This window comes from Anastrepha ludens, chromosome 4 (genome assembly GCF_028408465.1).
Source record: "Anastrepha ludens isolate Willacy chromosome 4, idAnaLude1.1, whole genome shotgun sequence".
NCBI lineage: Eukaryota > Metazoa > Arthropoda > Insecta > Diptera > Tephritidae > Anastrepha > Anastrepha ludens.
This window is the reverse complement of record NC_071500.1, coordinates 57,091,267-57,112,752: the sequence shown is the minus strand read 5'-3', so window position 1 is coordinate 57,112,752 and position 21,486 is coordinate 57,091,267. Positions and strand designations below refer to the sequence as shown.

At 42.1% G+C, this 21,486-nt stretch overlaps 1 protein-coding gene across 1 annotated transcript; it reads left to right on the top strand.

Moving 5' to 3' along the window:
* Positions 1-277: 277 nt before the first annotated feature.
* Positions 278-13,089, top strand: LOC128862459 (protein disabled). The gene is made up of 11 exons (XM_054101097.1): positions 278-2,244; positions 3,622-3,980; positions 4,048-4,353; positions 4,415-4,597; positions 4,659-5,175; positions 5,965-6,309; positions 6,697-9,940; positions 10,008-10,090; positions 10,163-10,978; positions 11,054-11,189; positions 11,279-13,089. Exons 1-11 carry the CDS (start codon positions 2,115-2,117, stop codon positions 12,480-12,482), a joined length of 7,323 nt encoding a protein of 2,440 aa, XP_053957072.1. The 5' UTR covers positions 278-2,114; the 3' UTR covers positions 12,483-13,089.
* Positions 13,090-21,486: the final 8,397 nt, after the last annotated feature.

Here is a 21,486-nt window from a genome sequence, read left to right as displayed (position 1 = left end):
GTGCGTGCGACTTGATGTTGTTCCTTAAATTGAGGGGCATAGAGTTTCAAGGCGACTCCGAACGGCAGACATTTTTCATGAGGAGCTTTTTCATGGTAGAAATACACGGCGCCCGAATTGGTATTAAATTAATTTTAATTAGTTTCAATGCGAACATTTGATAGTGTACTTTCCTAGCCGAGTTTTGTTTAAGATGCTGGCCGGGCTTGACGCTTCTTGCTTTTCCAACTGGTTTATCTGTGAAATGTAGTGAATACCGCTTTCCATTTGTCATTTATTTAAGCAACCCAAATATAACACTGCGTCAAGTATCTGCACATGCAGCACACACACATTCATACGCGCGATTGTATCTGACATTTGCACGCACAAAACAGTATCCAATAGAACATTTTCCTCTCAGATACATTTGTGCAGTGTATTTGTTAGATGCAATTTTCGTATGACAGCCAAGTGCAAAGTGAATTTATTTACATTTAACTGAAGCCGCGATAGTGCAAGTTGTAAAGGAAAACAAGTGAAAATTTAAAAGAAATATTGATATCGCAAAAGTGAAAATAATTTAGTTAATAATAATATATATATCCACATAATGTGTGAAGGAAAAATGTAAATATTGGTCTCGTTGCATTTGCAGTGGATTTCTTGAAGATTGGAAAGTAAAGTTGTGCTGAAAATGCGTGATCCATGCCATGTTGGATGAAATCCGTACAGTGAGACATCCCTATCACAATGCATTGCTTTTAATATAATTATTTTTATTTGATTGCTGATGGAAAAAATACTGCGCATGAAAAATCAATAAACGCAAAGGAGACAATACCGACAGTCACGAAAGGAAATTCAGTGTGCTTCCCTCCTGACGAAAGGAGGGCGACGAAGCTGTGTTGTCGGTACGAGTTAAATTCGTAGAAATCGGTGTCCAAAAGCAGACGTAGTCACTGACGGTCGCAAAAAGAAAACATTAACAGCAACTATCTATGTGTGGGGAACAAACAACAATAGATACATCGTACTATATCAACATAGCCGTTGGCTAGATACTTCTGAGACGTGGGTTTTTGTTTGAATACCTTTTTGTTTATATTTGCGCAAAGTATCAGCGCCTCCACTGCGGTTGTCTGTCGGTTCAAGACATTATACGCTATTGCCTATGAATAAATGTTTCTGCGCCCTACCTACATATAATCCAGCGGAAGAAGGTGCGGTGTACGGGACATGCGGTGCACAAGCGATCTACATATTAGTCAGAAACCGTAGAGGCTGAGTTGTGACAGCCGAGCAATTTCGCGCTATTGACCGTATGCAACATCATTAGCTCAAAACAAAAAACAGCAGAGGAAGCATCCAGTTCGCCATCACCACCCGTATTGCAAATAATTGTATCTCCCTTTGTTATGTGTTTAAATAAATGAATAGATTATAAAATGAGGTGAAAACTGGTGAGAAGCGCAGCTTTAGTGAACAAGTTAGCCGGTAGTTTGGCGCTACTTCAAGCCAGTGGGGACGGTGCGGAGGCGGATGGTGTGAATACTGTTGTTTGTACGCCCGAATTGGCCCCTTCGCCATTACGCATTAACACATATGAATTTAATTAAGCACCAATATATAGACAAATTAAATTAGAGTTCTTTATATTTGGTGAGCATCGGCATTACCGCTGAACAATGGCCGCAAAATATAACAATAAAGCATTAGCAATCAAAGAAAAATGCGCAACGTACAATAAATGCTAATTTAAAGCTCATGTATGTATGTAGCTAGTCAGGAGCGGCTCACAACAGAACAAATAAAAAACAAATAAAACGAAAACATTCCAAATAAAAGCAGCATTTGAGTGAGAATCAGTAGTCAGAAAAAAGTATAGACGCGCCTGTCGCAAAGGCTGCAAAGGCCTCTTTTTCCCAGATTAAGCTGTAGTTGATGCACACGACGCCAACTGCGACGCCACTAATACCACATTGAATTTCCATCGAGTAAGCAGATTGCACGCGCGGCATTAGGCAATCACAGCAATCGCATAGCAGAACAAAAAACAAACAAAAAAATTAATTGAATACCTAGCAGTTAGGACAGTGCGCAGGGGTGAGTGCTACGCGGTGTGATCAGCGACTATGGTTAAATCGTTGGTTTCGAAACTATCGGCGGCATCATCAAATTTATCACTCGCTTCAACGCTCTCCTCGGTCGGTGTTGGTGGTGGCAGCGGGAGCAGTGGTGCGCAGGAGACCAATTACGCAAAACGTTAGCACCTGGTTTCGTAGATAATTTATTTTGTATATATTATTTTATTATTACAGTTGGCTACGATTAAAGATGGAATTATCAAGCACAGTATAGACAGACTTCCTTATTAAATACCAATTATATTGACGAATTGTATTACAAAATAATCCAGGACATAAAATAAGAGGCTTAAAATTAAGTAATTCATTCATTGGCCAAAATATACAGTTGTTACCGTTGTAATAACATAAAGTCTTAGTAAGAAATTTTGGTGGAATGTAGTTTTAGTTATGGAATAGTGGAAAACAGTTTAGTCCTTTGCCGAATACGACTATTGTGGGGAGGCTCGACTGTTGTGGGAATGGCCCGACTGTTGTGTGGAGGCTCACAATGGACCATACCAGGACATAAAAAAATCGATATTTTTATACATTTTTGGAAAATGTATTTACGAAATTTCGTTTTTGAAGTGACAAAAAAGTATTCAGTATTAGTGTAGATTGGCACCAGGACTCTTCAAAAATCTTGACCAGCCTCAGCCGGTGTACATAAAAAGTCTGAATTCAAAGGCCTTTACCATGCAGAAAAAGTGATCTGATAATATCGATAATAGTCATTTTTCAAGCACAGCAGCAATTGAGAAAACCTGCCAAAGTAAAAAAAATTAACTTTCTAAGCTGACATCCAAAAAATTATTTAGTCCAAAATATGCGTAAATATCGGGTGTTTTTTTAACTGCGTCATTTGATATGCTATGATTTGATAGCTGAGAAAGCCAAACAGTGTTGACATTTCTGTTCAGTAAGGTTTGTCACGTCGTTATGAATCGTCTGACGCCTGGCCAACGCTTCGAAATTGTGGAAATTTGCTTAAAAAAAGATCTGTTTGTAAAGTTTATAGACCACTGGGGGCATTACCGGCCGTATTTCTTTCGAAATGAGGAAGGCGCTGCCATTACGGTGAATAGCGAGCGCTATCGCGCCATGCTGACTGCATTTTTGTTTCCAAAAACTAATCAGCTAGACATTGAGGCCGTTTGGGTCCAAGATGACGGTAAAAACTGCCATACACCGCGCTTAACATTCGATTCATTGCAGTATTCAAGTAACCTTTGATGCCCTACAGCCGTATTTATTGGAAAAAGTGGTGAAATATAGGACTGATCGATGTAACTCGTAGTCGTAACAGACATATTCGAGATATCAAAAAATTAATGCCATAAAATTATCTAACAGATTATAATAAAACATACATTTCAACAATATTTCTGTTTTGAACTACACTACTACTAAAATGAAGTCAAACTCTTAAAAAACACCCATCATACGAGTATCTACTTAGTTTAGTATTTCTACAACGACAGGAATTTAAATACATTTTTCTTTGATCTCACAGATCGCAACGATCCAGGTCGCTTCTTCGGCGATGGCGTACAATTTAAGGCGAAACTTATTGGTATACTCGAAGTGGGCGAGGCACGTGGCGATCGCATGTGTCAGGAGGCACTGCAGGATCTCAAGATGGCCATACGGGCTGCCGGTGAACATAAGCAACGCATAACCATACATGTGACTATCGATGGGCTGCGATTACGCGATGAGAAAACCGGAGATTCGCTATACCACCATCCTGTGCACAAAATTTCCTTCATTGCGCAGGATATGACCGATTCGCGTGCATTTGGCTACATATTTGGTTCACCCGATAGCGGACATCGCTTCTTTGGCATAAAGACTGACAAAGCGGCTAGTCAGGTAACTAATAAGCGAATAAGAGCAAACGTGTTTTCTAATTTATTTTTGATAATTTTCGTATTTGTAGGTTGTGCTGGCAATGCGCGATCTCTTCCAAGTCGTTTTCGAGCTAAAAAAGAAAGAAATCGAATTGGCACGCCAGCAGATACAGTCAAAATCTATACACGAACATCAACTTGCCTCATTATCATCACTAAAATCCTCCGCTGGCGGGGTTGTAACAGGATTGAGCGCCCACAACGATCTCAGTTGCAGCGGTGGAGGCGGTGGTGGCAGCACGCTGTCGGTGTTAAGTGGGCTTAGTGGACAAAATCGTGCGTCAGCTTCGAATCGGTTGGGTGTTAATTTAGACAACAAAGGAGCATGCAAAGAGGTTTGGATTGTTTTATTTCACAATTTAGTGCAAATAATAATAGCAATTTTTTTCACTCTAGATGTCCCCTGAATCAGTAGCAGACCTAGTGGATTTGGAACAAGAGCTGAGCTCTATACAACGAGGCATCACACAAATGGAACGCATCACACCCAATGAGCCGGTGCAACCGCCACTCGGTGGGGTCGCTGGCAAGGCAGCTAACGATGATGATCCATTTGGCGACTCATTTACTAATTTTCCTGTAAGTTGTTTATTAATTTCATAGTTGCCTGCGCAATTAACGGCGTTACTCTTATTTACAGACTTACAATCTTTTGCCTCCGCCCGAATCTGGTCGCTCACGCCATAAACCAATAAATAAAGTAATAGACCCAACAGTAAATCAAACAACAATAGCAACGAGCGTGCCACAAAATGCTACACTTTCTTCGTTACTTTCACCTACACCGGTATTAAGCAGTTCACCGGGCACTTTGCAGCAAGACGACGACGACAGTTGGCTACATGAACTTGACCAGCAAAACGATGTATTTGATACTTCCAAAGCTGGCACCATGGGCATGGGTGTTAACTTACCGATGGCACCGCTAGCGCCCAGTGAATCCACTTCGACACCAACGCAACAGTTGAGTGAAAATTCAACGCTAGTCGATGTTGACGTAGGTGCGGCTGCTTCGAGCAATACACACACTCAAGCTAGTGGAACTGTGGCGGTGGCATCAACAGCACCGACTACTGCGGGCATGACGTCGACTTCACCGATACCAATATTGAGTGATGGACCGCCACAGGCGACAGCAGGCAGTGCAGTGAAGTCAGGTAGATTGGAAAATAATGCATTTGAAAACATAATTTCAATGAAGCAACTGGTTTATTTGGTAGCTCCTGTACATTTTTACTACTGTTTTTGTTTTTTGGAGCAAAGATATTGTGTTGTGTTTTGCATTGTGTTTTTTGCTAACAAGGAAGTGGATTTTTGGCAAGGTTGTTAGAAAATCTGGTTGTCAAATCGAATATGAAATAAGTTTAAAAAATTAAATATACATAGTCCGCTTTATAAAAGGTTATACAAAACATTCTCACACTTAGTTTAAAGGCAAGTCTACGTTAATGGGATAGTCCGGATTTATATCCAGGCAAGGACTACCACTTAAGCAGCATTTGCAGCAGCATATATGCTTTTACAACAACTATTCCTCACACATTTTTGGGTTGATGCTCGAGTGATAATTTTTGACCAAATATAATTTAGGGTTGTTCTGGTAGCGCAGACCCATCTGTCATGGAAAATAAAAGGGAATGAAAGTAATTAATGTACCAGCTATTTTTGCATGATCACCAGCTGATAAAATTTGTTTCCAAAGATTTTCTAGTTTTGTCAAAGATCCATGCTCACCATGCCACCAAATCTATTTAAGTTACGTTTTGTGTATGCACGCTAATTTATTAATACCCACTTCATAATGCCAATTTGTTTTTTAATTCCGTTTGTTCTTCAATTAAATATGTTTCACCTTTCATTTTCTCTATCCCAAACACATCTTCATATCCTTTCGCACTTGGCTATGGGACAATTTCACTGATTCATAACTTTTTCCCATGTGTTAGATGCTTTTACAGATTTGGATCCATTAGGTACGGGTCGTACACGTCCCTACGTCGATAAGAAATACTTTTTCCAGGAGCTTAAGAATCCACCCAAGAAAGTGCTAAACGACTTGTCTTCAGGTGGTAATGGCACCGTAGATATAACCGCTACAGGTGTTCACTATACAGCCGCCTCGGCAGTGGTCGATGAGTTTCTCAGCAAAGAGGGTCTCTTCGAGGACACGCTAAGCCACATGGATGGCAATAGCGAGGGCTCTCAGCAGTTGCAACAGGCGCAGTCGCATCAGCCACATCCACAGCCACAACCACCACCACTTAACATTACTAACACTACTCGTACATCAGGTATAGCCGGCTTGAAATCAGCCATAAACACTTCTAAAACAGTCTCAATTTCCACGATGTCTGCAACAACAGCAGCAACGACAACAACAACAACTTTACTAATCGGTGTGCTCGCACCATCATGCACGGCTAATATTTGCACCTGCACCATTAGCAGTACCAAATATACGAGTACCGCTTCTAACGTTGTTGTTTCTAGATTAATAAGTACTAACCACCAAGTAGCGTCTAGCAACAATTTACTAACAACCTCCACCTACTCTACTAATTCCACAACAGCTTCTACTTTAAGAATGCATCATTACCAGCCGACTTTATCGTCGGCAACATCTTCGTGCCATTCAACAGCTATACCTACTAATCTACATTTAAATCATTATACTTTAGACTCTACGGCGACAACTGCTGGTTCCGCTGGTGATGTTGTGATGATGCCACGTGACACTGACCCTTTTTCGCCGACGCGAAAGAAGAGCGACCCATTCCAAGAGGGTGGTGACGTTTTTGCTAAATTGGATCCATTCGAGTTTGAATTCAATAGTGGCGAGATGAATCAACGAAGCTCACCATCCACTAGTACCGAAGCGCGTCGTTCAGAGGATGTTTTCAATGGGCCTTTACAAGTCAATTTACCGCCGGAAAGTAATCTTTCTCCAACCTCAGCGCAACCGCTGAACACTGCGGCACAGTGGCGCGCAGACGTTGCGCGCTTGGAGCGACAAATGGGTGAGCCCGTCGCGGCGATGGGCAATGGAACCGTTGGCAGCACAGTGCGTTCACGACCAACACCATCCGGGCAATTGTCATCCCTGCCACAACCATCTTCGGTTTTTAAACAACAAACAGCAGATGTGATTTCGAGCATTAGCAATAAGAAAATGCCACATTTGTTTGGACAGGCGCGTTTCTCCAAACGCGACTCCAATAGCATTAACATGTGTCGCCTTCAGGAGAGCGACTCATTGAGTGAGAATGAAGCCGCGCCAGAGCCACCACCGCGGCCAGACTTGGCGTTATACGCAGAACCACCACCATTACCGCCTAAAAAGCAGTTCAACGATATTATCATACGTCCGCGTGTGACCTCGGGTAATGCAGTGCCACCCAGCGCGTCTGCGTCGGCTAGCCGTTATGAATTTGTCAACACTACCACAAAGACTTTGCGCATCTCCAACGCTGAAGTACCACCGATACCGTTACCCTCACGCCGCGTTAGTCATTCGGATGGCACATATCCTGGACCAGGACGACCACGTAAACCTGGACACACAGATGATGACTACTTGGTGCCCATAAGCGGTGTTGGCAGCATTGGTAGCGCAGCGGCCAGTGATGTGCCACCGCTCTTGCCACCACCAACACAGATTTCAACGCGCAATCGAGCACAACGACAGCAATCCCTAACGAAGTCACAGGATATCTATGAAAATAAAATGGAGATTCTGCAACAACAACAGCAGAAACAACAGCAAGTTCTCACCGATAGCGGCGGCGGCGCACCAACTGCAGTGGTAACGTCGCTGATACCCGACATTACATTGAGTCAGCTCATGACGTTGAGTCTGGACGAGTTGGCTGCTAAGTTGAGTGTGCCCGTTAGCAAACTGAGCACTATGACCCTGGTAGAGCTTACATCTTATCTCTCGGAATTCATAGAGAAATCAAAACCACAACGTGCTGTTGCTGCCGCGGCTAGTGGCGCAATTGGCCCCGAGCATACGCTGGCAAGCCACATGAGTCCTAGACGAATGCGTCGCATTGAAATGCAATCTGTTCGGTGTGAGCCATCGCCTACGTTGGCGCAACCATCGGTGTTTAAAGTAAATTTCGACCAGCAGGCAACTTTTGTCGCGAAATTCGACGACACATTCGGTGAAGACCTGCCCACTCGTATGGCTGAGGGCCAAAGCCAAGACACGTTCGCTAACTTCGAGCAGTTCAACGAACCGCCAGTCGCGCCACCACCAATACCAAGCGACGCCAGTCACAGCACCCCGCTTGTGCCATCCGCCGATCGCTATGCCGTTTTCCGCGAGATAATCGATAAGGAGTTGCAAGAGCAGCAAGAGAATGCAGATCTTATTGGCGAAGTGATCACAGAGATTGAAGATGGCAGCGGCGCTAATTCTCTCACAGCATGCACTGCGGATGCTGATGGCGCGGCAACTGTAGCAAACGATCTTGGCGTGCACTTTGAAGCAAATTTTGATGATGATGATTTCCTTACGGGGCCTACAACGACCATTACAGCGAGTGCAAAAGTGCAGCCACCAAAAATTGATACGAAAATAACAGAAGTAGTGGCGCAAGCAAAGGATCGTTACGCCGCTTTACGCGACATAATTCTAGTAGAAAACCTCTTCGACAATAAGCCGCCATCAACTTTGCGAGCTTCACAGGAGTTCCCCGAGTTTAGCGATGAATTCAATGAAGATCAAGATCAAGATCTTAAGCATATAATGGATGGACGTGTCAGTAGTAGTGGCCCTGATCGTTTAGGTTTGGTAGACAGTCGTGGCTTACCTGCGGAGCCTTCTTCTTCCGCATTGACTGTCGAAGACGACGACGAAGAAGATGACGGCGGCGGTGAAAGCAGTTTGGACAGCAATGACAAAGACGCCGATGTTCCTGGTAACGGACAAGACAAATATGAAAAACTGTCCACATCCACACAACAACTGGATGGCGAAAAGTCTGATAAGCCCGATATGAATGGCAGCATTCCCGAACGCTCCGCTTCCCAACCTTCGCCGAATTTATTAAATGCTAAGCAAGATAGTAAATTCCTCACTGTGACAGGCAGCAGTGGACTTTCGTCTTCCAAGGATGACTTGGAAATAGACGAGCTAATGCAACGTGCCATATCTAATTTGTCGCTAGACTCCCGGGAGCGCATTTCACCCGCGAATTCAGCGACCAATATACCCACAGTTATCGTAACTTCAGGTAACTCCATAGCTTTGCCACGTCCAAATGCCACACTTTCGACGCAAGCACAGTTCAACGACGTAAGCACCTCTCCTATTCCGCTACAGAAGTCGCCAACACCAGGCACTGCTCAGCAACAACAGAAATCACCACTTAGCAAATCGCCACAAGCTTCGCCACTTTTATCACAACTCTCCGCTGTGTCGAACCTAATCGACACCGCTACAAAACAAATTGGCGCCAGTAACGATTCGCAACAGGAAACGGAGGTGAAACATTCGAAAGAGTTTTGGGCGACCTTTGACTCACCTAAGCCAAGCATCGAGAAGGTGGATAAACGTGGCAGAACAGCAGCCAAGCTCACGATAAAAACTTCATCACTGCATTTACCACCGCCGCCACCATCGAATACATCACAAAATGATACAGCGGAGTCGCCATGCTCGTCAGATCCACGTGATGACGGTTGGAGTAAAAGCGGTAATATCGGTCGTCGCTGGACGAAGAAAGAACGACATCAGACATCATCCTCGTCACGTGATCTCAGCCCATGGGATGATGAGCTGTCTGACTTTCAAAAGCAAAAACGCGTACCAGGTGTGGGCCCCGCAGCACCAACGCCAGGTGCCGTACATGCTTCGGATCGACATGGCTACTATATGCGACATACGCGGCGCCTGAACTCTTGCGATGAAGATTATGAGTGAGTAACAAAGTTATTCTGCAACCGAAATTTACTAATCTAAGTTTGTTTCACGCTTATTTGACAGCTATGAAGACGATTTCAGTGCACGACGTGATCATCGAAAACTAAAGCCAGGACTCTCACGCAGCCGAGATAACTTCGATTTAGGTAATCAAATAGCCGTATTGGTTGGTCGAATACTTCATATCCACCATTTTAACAACTCTTTACTTCTTTCAGAATCTCCTAGTTGGTATCACCACGCACCTCATCATACCTGGTCGCCACAGGAAATCGAACAAGTAGCTGGTATGCGTGCACGCGCCTTTGAACGTAGCGCTTATGAGCGCACAACTTACGGACCTCCGGTCTACGATAAACGTGGCGTTGCACTGCCGCCCAATGCCTCATCGAGCTACGACCGTCGTAGTGGTTACGATAAACGCAGCAAATATTATCGCGACTATGCGCGCCCAAATTACGATTTCGACGAATATGGCGACTCGCCTCACGATCGCTATCGTGATACTGGATGCTTTGAAAAGCCGAAAGTTGGTCGACGAGCCGATTACGAAAATATATACGATGAAGGCCGTTCCCCAATGGGTGGGCTGATCAGCGGCAGTAGTGGTTATAAGTCACGCGGTGGAGATTATTTATATGAACGCGACCGCAAATCTTTCGATCGGGAAAGCGTGGAGTCTTTTGAGAGCGCCACGCGGCGTCGGCGTAGTTTCGGAAGCGGGGATGTGTACGGTAGTATTGAGAGTCACGAAGAGTTCCGCGAACGCTATGGGCCGGAAAAAACGCGCTCGTTGCGGAAAGGCATGAAGCTGCGAACTACTGGCGACATTGAATACGAACAAGATTCTGAAAATGATTTTCATCAGCGCGCGCGCCTCAGTAGCGGTGCAAATGTTGTTGGTATGACAGATACACGTAGTCTGCAGCGTCCAAGTCAACTGACGTCAGGTGGATCAGTTAACGCTATGAGCATGGGAGCTGGGCAGACGCGTGCACGCAAGAGTAGCGGTTCAAGTCCCTGGGATGGCGAAGGTAAGAATGAGAAGTATGTTTCGCATACGTTATTGGTATTTATTAAAACTTTTTTGTTTAATAAATTCTCGGCAGAACCGTCATTAGCAGGTCAGAAATCTTGGAAGCGCCCATCAAGTGCCGCCGACTCCGAACGACGACTCGCCGAAAGTAGACGGGCTGCGACACTTGGACAGACTCTATCTGGCTCAGATGGTGAAAAGGATCGCAGGTAAGTTTTGTCGCATGCATTTATCTAAATTTTCATATTATCCGTGCGACTAATTTAAATTTAATTTTCTACCTATGCCTGCTTTTCAGGTTCCGCAAAAAACAACGTTCGCGTGGCAAAGAAATTCCATACAGTAGCACTGGCACTGCACCTGGTAGTAGCAGTCGTTACAGTAGCGGCGTTGTCTCGGCAGCACCACCTCATCCACGTGATAATTACGATTATATCACATATGACGATGATGATGTGGACGACGAGGAAGACTACGTGGATGAAGAGTATGATGAACCGCCTACGGATGAGGACAAGTTTGAACGCTTAAATAGGCGCCGCCATGAGATGCATCAACGCATGATGGAGAGTGATCGTAGACAACATTCCATGGGCAAAGTGCCAATCAGTTCACTCAAATGCAGTGCCCCTACGACTGCTGCCAAGAAATATCCAACGCGAAGTGGCGATTATGATTTCGATGATTACGAGCAGACGCCTACACCGCGCTCGAATGCCAGCGCTAGCTTAGCAAGCGCAGGCAGCTCCTATCTGGCAACAACCAGTGTTGGTGGTGGCGGTTGTGCTACGAAGTTTAGTTTCGATGGCGGTTTTGAATCGGACTTTAATCAGAGCTCGCCGCCACCGGCTCCTGCGGGTACAGCATCCAGTTGCAACTCTACCCCAGCCGCCAACACAGCAAGTGCGTGTGCCACATCAGCTACTAAATCGTCTTTCCGCTTCTCAAATGACTTTTCGGAACGAGAAAAACTGCACAGCTTCGCACAAAATTCCACGAGCGTTAGCAGCTCGCAACAGTTTGATTTGGATGGTACGCAATCGCCAGCTTCGCACACAATGCCGCCAATTATTACACAAAAGTTGCGTTTCGATGATAATGTCAAGGTTTCGCAATTTGACGATGCTGCCTTTGAAGATGATTTCTCAAATGCACAATTCGATTTCGAAAAGGAAGACCAGTGGCATGCTGACTCACTACAAAGCGCTAGCAATGCAGCGCTTATGACGTCTGCTGCAAAAAAACAGAATCTGCGCAATAGTAAACTGCAACAGAGGCAGGAACTTATTAAGAAATCCGAATCGATTAATATATTTGCCAAGAAATCAGAGGATCCATTCGAAGATGATGAGTTTTTTAAAGCACCGAACGAAACGAAATTAGCTAATAACAGTAACAATAATAATAATGGACAACAATCAGCGAAATCGAGTGCAGGGAATGGGAGCGGATTTCAATGCGAGGATGATTTTAATTTCGCCAAATTCGATGAAAACATGTGATTTGATAAATTATTTGCACGAAACGCAAAAACTGAGCATATAATAAAACAACAACAACAAAGTAATAGCAATTTGAAAAGTATTGAAGTTCCAAGTGAATGCAAGGAGGCTATGAAACGAAGTCGTGCTAAAGAACAAAGTGATGAGGATGATGAAGAAAATAATTATGCCGAGATTAATGTGCTCGCCGATCATGATTACTATTATATAACAAATCTAAATGAATACTACTATCAGCATCAACAAGAACAGCAAAAACAGCAATACACACAAACACAATTGCAACATTCTTACAGTTCGGCACCACTTTGCGCAGCGACAGATATCGTAGGTGAGTGTGGTAGAGGAGTTGTGCCCAAAGGAAACGACTGTCTCACTCAAATTCAACGACATCAACAGCAAGAACAACAACAACAATATGAAAGTATTAAGGGGACTTTGTTGAGGAATACGAAAAAATGTCGACGTAAAATCGTATCATTGAATTTTCTAATGAAAAATTTGATTATGTATCGCTTTAAATATGATATTCTATAGGAAGTATGGAGAGAGGCTAAAGAATATAGCATTGACAGTTGTTTAGACCGAGTTGCGACTCCAATTTAAAGTATGCGTTTTGTTGTTTTCCGTACAATTAAAGACTTCCACAGTTATGAGTAGATGCCGAAGGGCTGATGGCTTTTACGGGAAGCTTAGAAATGTGCTATAAGAAATGTGCCATTTCCCTGCCGATTATTTTAACATTGAGTAGGCTACACTGCGACCTCTAACGTTGTTGCTTTATAGCATAAAAATTCATCGTCTGACGCTGTTGAAATGACAGCAATTGGCTGGACGAGTGGCTAATGGCAGCCGGTTCTACGTTACCGGAATAACTCGGATTTTTCCCGACCAAGGGCTGCCGCCTCCGTAAACTAGCCCTCTCTAGTGTACTGTACCCCCACCACGAGTGGCTAATGTACAGCCGACAGGCGTGGGAACGAGATCTCTTTGCTCTGTGGTTCTCTGTTTGTGAGCTTTTTGATAAATTTTACAAGTCTTCAGGTTTTTGTTCCATAGCATCAGCGAATCAAAACCACAGCTACTTTTATCTGAACAACGCGATTTACTGAAATGAGGGCAGATACAATTCGTAGATTCCTTTTGCTCTGGTTGACAGTAATTTTAAAATTAATCCAAAGGTGGTTGATTTATGGCTTTCCTCTTGCGCGAAGCTCTGATGTGGGGTCATATTTCACCAAGCATTCTGCATACCCGCTTCAGACGTTGTAATAGCATAAAACATTTCTTATCAACCTTTGGGGAAGGGAGCCGGTCATAAATCCGTGTGTTGTTACTACCGCAGTCCATTCTATCGTAGCCCTAGTATGACCGAATTTTGGCTCAGAAGCCGTTAAGAACAGTGAGGCACTTATAACTCAATTTCGATGTCGTTATGTGTGAGTTGATATGGCTTTTTGATGTTATTCTTTAGCACAAATTTCGATTACACAAGATTTCGCTTTAAAGAAGTTTTCATAGTTTCCCAGTAACATCGAATTTTGCAACTGTGAATTTCCACAATAGAAGTCGGTAACTACTTCGCATTATACAGTTGTAATATTGGTAATTTTTGTTCAGATCTGTGTGAAAATCTATCTAATGCAGGGTGTCCAATCTAGCGGAATTTAATCTTAATCACATTTTTATAATCATTCGCTCACAACTACACCATATCCAAACTATAATGGAAACTGGCTAATTCAAAAAGTATAAAATAATTTAGTACAGTTAATCGGTACAATTAATTGACATCGCAGAGAAAACAGGCGCCGCACGCGCCGCAATTCGACTGAGCTGTTCTGGCCACAATCTAGACTTAACCTACAGACACTTTAGAATTCATCACCATGTGCCTGACACATGTGCACCCTTGCTGGGCTCGAGTGGTACTTTTTTTCAATCATATTCCCCCAAGTGAGGATTGGGCGATGTGCAACATTTGGAGGCAAGACATGGTTTAACATGTTTATGATGGATGTCTCGAAATTAGACGAAAGGGTTGGTGGGAGGAGTATTCTGTGAGGAGCTCCCATTAAGCTCAAATGTATGCTACCGAACCTCTGTAGTTTTTTCCAAGCGGAGATAGCCGCAGTTAAAGAACTAGTGGAGTGGTAGCTAACTTCTGCAATTATCGTCAGGAGGGTAAATATCTACTCGGACAGCCCTTGGTTCGTTGTTTGTGTGTTCGAAATTAGTCGGTGAAATGCCTGATTTCTGCCTCCACTGCATCCGAAAACTTTGACATAGGGCTCGTATGGGCTACCGGTCACAGTGGCATAGTGGGAAACTGCTGTGTTGATGTGCTGGCTAGATAGGGACCCTTGAGACGGTTTCATCGCGAAATTAGATGATTAGTGAACCTTTAAGAATGTGTGGTCGAAAAATGGGCCTCGTGTCAACTCAGCAAGCGTTGGGTTAATGCGCAAACGTGCAAAGTCGTAAGGTTCCTTTGGCCACGGGTAGATCGGGGACGTTCAAGGGAACTTCTGAGGCTAACAAAGCCGCAACTCTCGAATTTGGTGGGCGGTCTTATCCAACATTGTCCGTTAGGTATACATGCAGTGAGACTTGGGATTGTTTCAAGTCATTTCTGCAGAAGCTGTATGGAGGATGAGGTGGAATCAACTCAGCACCTTCTTCTCCTGTTTGTGGGGTACGTCTTGATGTTGTAGATATTTTTTATGAGGAGCTTTTTCACGGCAGAAATACATTCGGAGGTTTGCCATTACCTCGACCGCTAAAAAAATTGTTTTCTTCATTTTGGTGTTTCACGGAATCAACGTACTCCGAATTTCTCTGGGTAGTCACGCACCAACGCTATGGTTGGACTATGGTGTATTGTATTTCAACAAATTTTGCCCTGATGCACCTTAATGTTGTCCTGTAAATGAAGGAGCCTACAGTTATATGTCAATTCCGAATGTATGTAGGTGTTTCTCATGAGAAACTTTTTCATACTGTGATCGTCTGCTGATGGGCGACCGTTAATAGAAAAAAATGTTTTCAATCATTTTATGTTTCATGTCCATAGCGGGTTTCGAACACGGGCCAGGGAATTGGTGGGCACGCTCAAGCTCACTCAACTCAGAGTGGTCAGTAGTATTTTGCAACCCCTTAAATATACTTTTATAGGTGGAAGTGTCAAATATATGTATGCAAGTACTATATTTAAAAATATTCTTGAGTATATTTGGCTCTCCTTCAGTATATCCAACTTCTTTGAAATATATGAAATTCTGAAGTACATTTGACTCTTGCGAAATATTATTCACTGTTATGAACTTCCCGGAGTAGAATTGATTATTTTGATTTACAATTCACTATTGTGAAATACTATTGGAAAAGGTGTAGAGAGAAGATATCTTCCTCTACACATATGTGTGGAGGCCAGTGATAGGCCCTTTGCGTTGATATGCGACGAATTGCAATTAGGGTGCTAGTTTTTCGGATGATTGTTTAAAAATAATGATTTTACAAATTAACTACAACTTGTCCCAAATGTCTCCAGACAATATGGAAAAAAACTGTAACTAAGAGGTATTCATCTTGAAGTACTTAATACGGCTATATGGCGCATACACACGGGTTTGTTCGAGACGCGTAGTAAACGCGGCAGTACTGTAGTACTTACAGGGTCTGGCACTCGAAGCGTAACCAATTATAAAGGCCAAAAATTTAGTTTGCAAAATTACTTTTATCCAATTGAAAGTAAAAAATGTGTGAAAACAATACAAAATTAAGAATCAATGTACTTTTGCTCGATATGACCACCTTTTGCCTTGACTATGGCCTTGAAGCGGTCCAGAAACGAATCGCAAGCTTCCCGAATGTGACTTGCAGGTATTTGTGCCCACTCGCGGACAATGGCTTTTTTAGCTCCTCGAGACTGGTGAATCTTTTAGTTCGGACCTTGCTCTCCAAAATGGCCCAAAAAGAAAATACCTTATCACATTCGCGTGTGGTGAATTTGAGAGCCATTCTGTGGACGTTATGAAGTTCGGAACGTTGTTTTTAAGTCATCCTTGGTTCGTCCGAGCTTTCTGAGACGGTGCCGAGTCATGTTGAAACGTCCATGGTCTGTCACTGAAATGTTTGTCTGCCCACGGCTGCAAAGCAACCTCCAGAATACTTTCCCGATAATATTTCGCAATTAACTTGACGCCAGAAAGATTAAAGCGATTGGAGAGCGCCCATCTGTGGTTACAGCGGACCAATCCATTGCCTGTGGCGGGTGCTGCCTCCTGGTGGACAATCCATGACTCAGATTCTCGTATGAACGGTCGATCAAATAAACCCTATAGTTTTGGGAGTTTACGAATTGCTTAATTTGAAAAATTGTCTCGTCAAAAAGCACAATGTTCGGAAATCGACCACTTTCGGCCAAGCGAAGCAACTCCTTCGCTCTCTCAAGTCTGTCTTGTTGCTGCTTTGGTGTGAGATCATGCGCTGTTTGGATCTTGTAAGGCTTGACTTTGAGATCATTTTTCAGTATGCGGCGGATGCTACGGTCAGATATTTTCAGTTCTTTCGCCATTTGATTGGCACTTCGTTGGAGATTTCGCTCAAGTCGCTTCTTCACTTTTTGACCCATTTCACGTGACGTTGCAATCTTTTGATGAACACCTCCATGACGTTTCGTGATGTTACCAGTATCTTTGTAACGAGTAATGGTGCGATAAACAAAAACTTTCTTTACTTTTAGGTGCTCGAGCTCACGAACAATCACTGGTTGCGATTTTCCAGCCAAAATATAATGGTGTGAGATCATGCGCTTTTTGGATCTTGTAAGGCTTGACTTTGAGATCATTTTTCAGTATGCGGCGGAGGCTACGGTCAGATATTTTCAGTTCTTTCGCCATTTGATTGGCACTTCGTTGGGGATTTCGCTCAAGTCGCTTCTTCACTTTTTGACCCATTTCACGTGACGTTGCAATCTTTTGATGAACACCTCCATGACGTTTCGTGATGTTACCAGTATCTTTGTAACGAGTAATGGTGCGATAAACAAAAACTTTTTTTACTTTTAGGTGCTCGAGCTCACGAACAATCACTGGTTGTGATTTTCCAGCCAAATATAATGGAATCACACTATTACGCTTGGAATGCACTACTGATTTTCTTTTTTCGCGTTCACTTTCAGCAGAATGCTTCTGCGTGCCCGTGCATCAGCTGCGCGAGCGGTCTGAAGTTGGTTATACTTCGAGTGCCGGACCCTGTTTTGACATTTGCAACCTGAAAATGCTAGGCTAATACTTTTCTGATGTTTGGCCCTTAATTTGCATAGGTAAATGAAGGGGAAAATGAAAAAAAATGGGTATCTATATAGACGATAATTCCTATTGGTGACAAATAGAAAATAGACAAATTTCTAAATATGTCAAAGAAAATAATCATAAATTTGTATGATGCCAATATGAAAGACTTTCACGCAACAATGACCAAGCTTTTGATAGTTCGAACGCTCTACTTTTGCTAAAGTTCCCACAATTTTATATAGAATGTGATGCTTTAAAAAATCGTGAAACAACAGTTGCGATTGCAACTCGAACAAGCCCCACTTCCTTGAGCATTTTTAAGTTTAACGCTGCTTTCTATACAGATATGATTCGTTATTAAACTGTGTTATATTTTTATTATAAATATTTATTATTTTATTACCTCTGGCTAATAGCAATAAGTAGTCTGGACCTATGGAAAAAAATTTACTCGTGTATATAATGAAGCAAATTAAAAATAAAAACAAACTAAGCAATGTTTATGTATCTTTATAATATCTATGTGTATATATAGGTAATATTTGTTAGAGAAAAAAAAAGAAAGTGAAGAGGAAAAGTTCTAAAGCGAAGCGTTTATTGTATGTATATCTTGGTGTTGATCAAACAGCATTATTTAATATGTAAAAACAATATGTTATCTCAAAAAATAAGTGAAGGTAAATTAAACAAAAATCAAAAATGCAATTATGTATTAATACAAATACCAAGAATTCAAAAATAAACATAATAAAAATATGAAAAGGCCATAGTTCCAAAATGTATCCAAAAATCACTCAGTTATAAAAACTACATAAATTTGTAACTAAAATCATTAACAAAGAAAAAAAAAACAAATAAGTGTAATTATATTTCTCAAACGAAAGTAATAATAAAAGTAAAAAATAGAAAAGAGCAAACTGGCACACTGTTAAACTAACACAGCAGCAGCTAGAAAAACAAGTACACACAAACTAAAAATTTCTAATTTGGATTCCTAATAGAGTCTTCTTTTCTCGTAATTATGTCGCATTTATTTATTCTGCATTGCGCCAGAGCTGCAAAATTTTCGTTTTCTTTGCTCATCATATTTTTTTGTTTTTCCTTTCTCAAATTGTTTTACTCGCACCAGACAAACGTGTGGCTTTTTCTGCAATCCGCAAAAAGTGAGTGCAAACGCTGCTCAGTTGAACTTTATCTATATACACAAGTTCGCTAAAATAGTTCTGCGAAAACTTTAATTGTTATAAAAAAATGCAAGTAAATCCTTCAGTTTTACTAAAATGTTGCGCAATATTAATCATCCAATTTTGTTTTTAAATACATTTTTTATTTCGTAAAAAATTAAAAAAAAAAAATACTTAGTCCTGCCCTAAGTTCTGTAACAAATTAAGTCTTTTATAGATATGAAATTATAACACTTTTTTAATGAAGTTAGTTTTATTCAATCATGTAAATATTAAAGAAAAAGTTAAACGTTTCATTCGAAATACTCACCATTTGCTTTTCAGAGACCTGCATATTGTAAATGCACATGTTCGAGCAAACGAGCGTTGGCGTACAATGTACGCTGTAAATTGCGTTTTGTATTTGAAAGGATTAGTTGGTTTCAGCAATGTTTCCTTATTTACATTATTTTCTTTCGTGTTTTATTATAAGTTTTAAGAAAAAAAACAAATATGAAAATATAGTGTTTTTGCTTTAAAATTTTGCTTTTACTTTGCTATCGTTAGTTACAAGCAAAAACTCATGCGGGATCATACGTGTTCAAACCGGCTCATTTGGCTCTATAGCCCTTTTATTCCTGCCTAAAAAAATGAATGTATAGCCGAACGAGCAAATACCCGAAACGGCTGCTATGAAGACGATTGGTGATAACATTGGAGAGCTAAAACGCAGCACATGATTTGATTGAGCTGAAATAAACAATGGCAATAACTTATTTGAACAAGTTCGATCGTTTGAACGCAAAGGCCTGTTTTTTTGTTCAAGCGAAGCGTACGAATGTTTTACACTCTGTTGCTCTTACATAAGCCTTCAATCGATTAGGCCATTCAGCTCTTGCAGCACGCACGGTTTCCATGGATATTGTCGTCACTGCTCGCACCAAAGTTTGTTTGAGACTCACCAAATTTCTGTGAGGTCTTCGACAGGCCATGTTCTTCAATTCTGACCACAAAACAGTAGTCCAATGGATACAGATCTGGACTCCCAGGCGACCAATCTTCTGCGGCTGTGAACCCAGGAATATTTTGTTTTAGCCACTGCTGGGTGGTTTTTGCCTTATGGGCTGTAGCGGAATCTTGCTGGAAGATCCAACGCTCTCCATTGAAGAGAGCATTGCTCAACTACTTCACGATGCCTTCTAAGACATCCTCCTGGTACACTTTTGCCCCGGTCTTAACCCCTTTTTTGCAGAAATTAAGAGATGTAACGCCTTTACAAGACACTTCCCACCAAACCATTATGGAGGCTGGAGGGTGGTCACGCTGAACCCTTGGGGATTTCTGCGAATTCCTTCTCGAACGGCCACTTCTTATTCTGTCTATCACTTCAGATATTTGGACCTGATTGATCGTGTGGTTAACAAACATTATCGAAATATTAGGTTTTTTTTACTTTTTCGGAAATCTCACTTGCATTTTTACCACACTGTAATGCGTTTTCCCTTAGCTCCCCACTCCATTGTTAACAAGCGAAATTTGCCACGAAACTGAGTAGAATTTAATTTTGCATACGAACAAAAGCGAAAATAACGGAACTTTTTTCCTTACAACCTTACTCCATCTTTCAGGCAGCATACGGATTCCATTAACAAAAGATTCGAGTTCCTTTGACTTGATCCATTCATTGAGCCAGTTTGAAGTGAACCGCTTTCCAATAAGGGCTGACTGCATCGATCGGAACAGATGGTAATCCGAAGATGCAATGTCTGGGGAATACGGGCCAAGATTTCCTAATTCAGTACCTCTGAATGTTTCTGGATCGATTTAGCCACGTGTGGTCTGGCGTTGTCATGCAGCAAAATCAGTTTGTCCTGTCTACCGTCCGATTGCGGTCGTTTTTCTTTGAGAGCTCGATTAAAACGCCTTAGCTGCAGTCGGAAACGATCGCCGGTGATGGTTTCAGATGGTTTAAGGAGTTCATAATAGATGACACCCTTCTGATCCCACCAGATGCACAACATATCCTTTGAAGCAAGAAGAATTTATTTCGCTGTCGATGGATCTGGTTCACCTGGCAGGTGCCAACTCCTTCTGCCGTTCAGGAAGCATCTCTCACGTCAGCAATCATCTCTCGATATACCTCAATTGATGTGGCACTCAGTTACCTGCTTTCTGGATCATTCCCATAGCTTGCAAACTTTTACCGACGGTTGATCTGTCAATATCCAACTCTATAGACATATCATCAAGGGTTCGACATGCGCCTTCATCCAATACTTGTTATAGTTGAGTATCTTCGAATTTTTTCGGTGCCCCTTCGCGATCTTTATCAGTCACGTGGAAATTGCCATTTTGGAAGTGTCGAAACCACTCCTCACAAGTTGTATTGGATGAAGCGTAATTACCGTAAATATTGATCAATATACGACGCGTTTCAGCTGCACTTTTCTTTAAAAGATAATGATGAAGCATGACTTCTCGCAAATGCTGTTTTTTCGGGACGAACGTAGACATTTTTGACGTCAGATAAAAATGATCTTTACG

What these genes read in the sequence shown, in the direction of transcription:
- LOC128862459 (XM_054101097.1), top strand. Translation starts at nt 2,115, where the DNA reads ATGGTTAAATCGTTGGTTTCGAAACTATCGGCGGCATCATCAAATTTA. An exon ending in ACTCATTTACTAATTTTCCT is followed by an intron (nt 4,598 to 4,658) that starts GTAAGTTGTTTA and finishes TCTTATTTACAG; the next exon opens with ACTTACAATCTTTTGCCTCC. An exon ending in CCGAGATAACTTCGATTTAG is followed by an intron (nt 10,091 to 10,162) that starts GTAATCAAATAG and finishes TACTTCTTTCAG; the next exon opens with AATCTCCTAGTTGGTATCAC.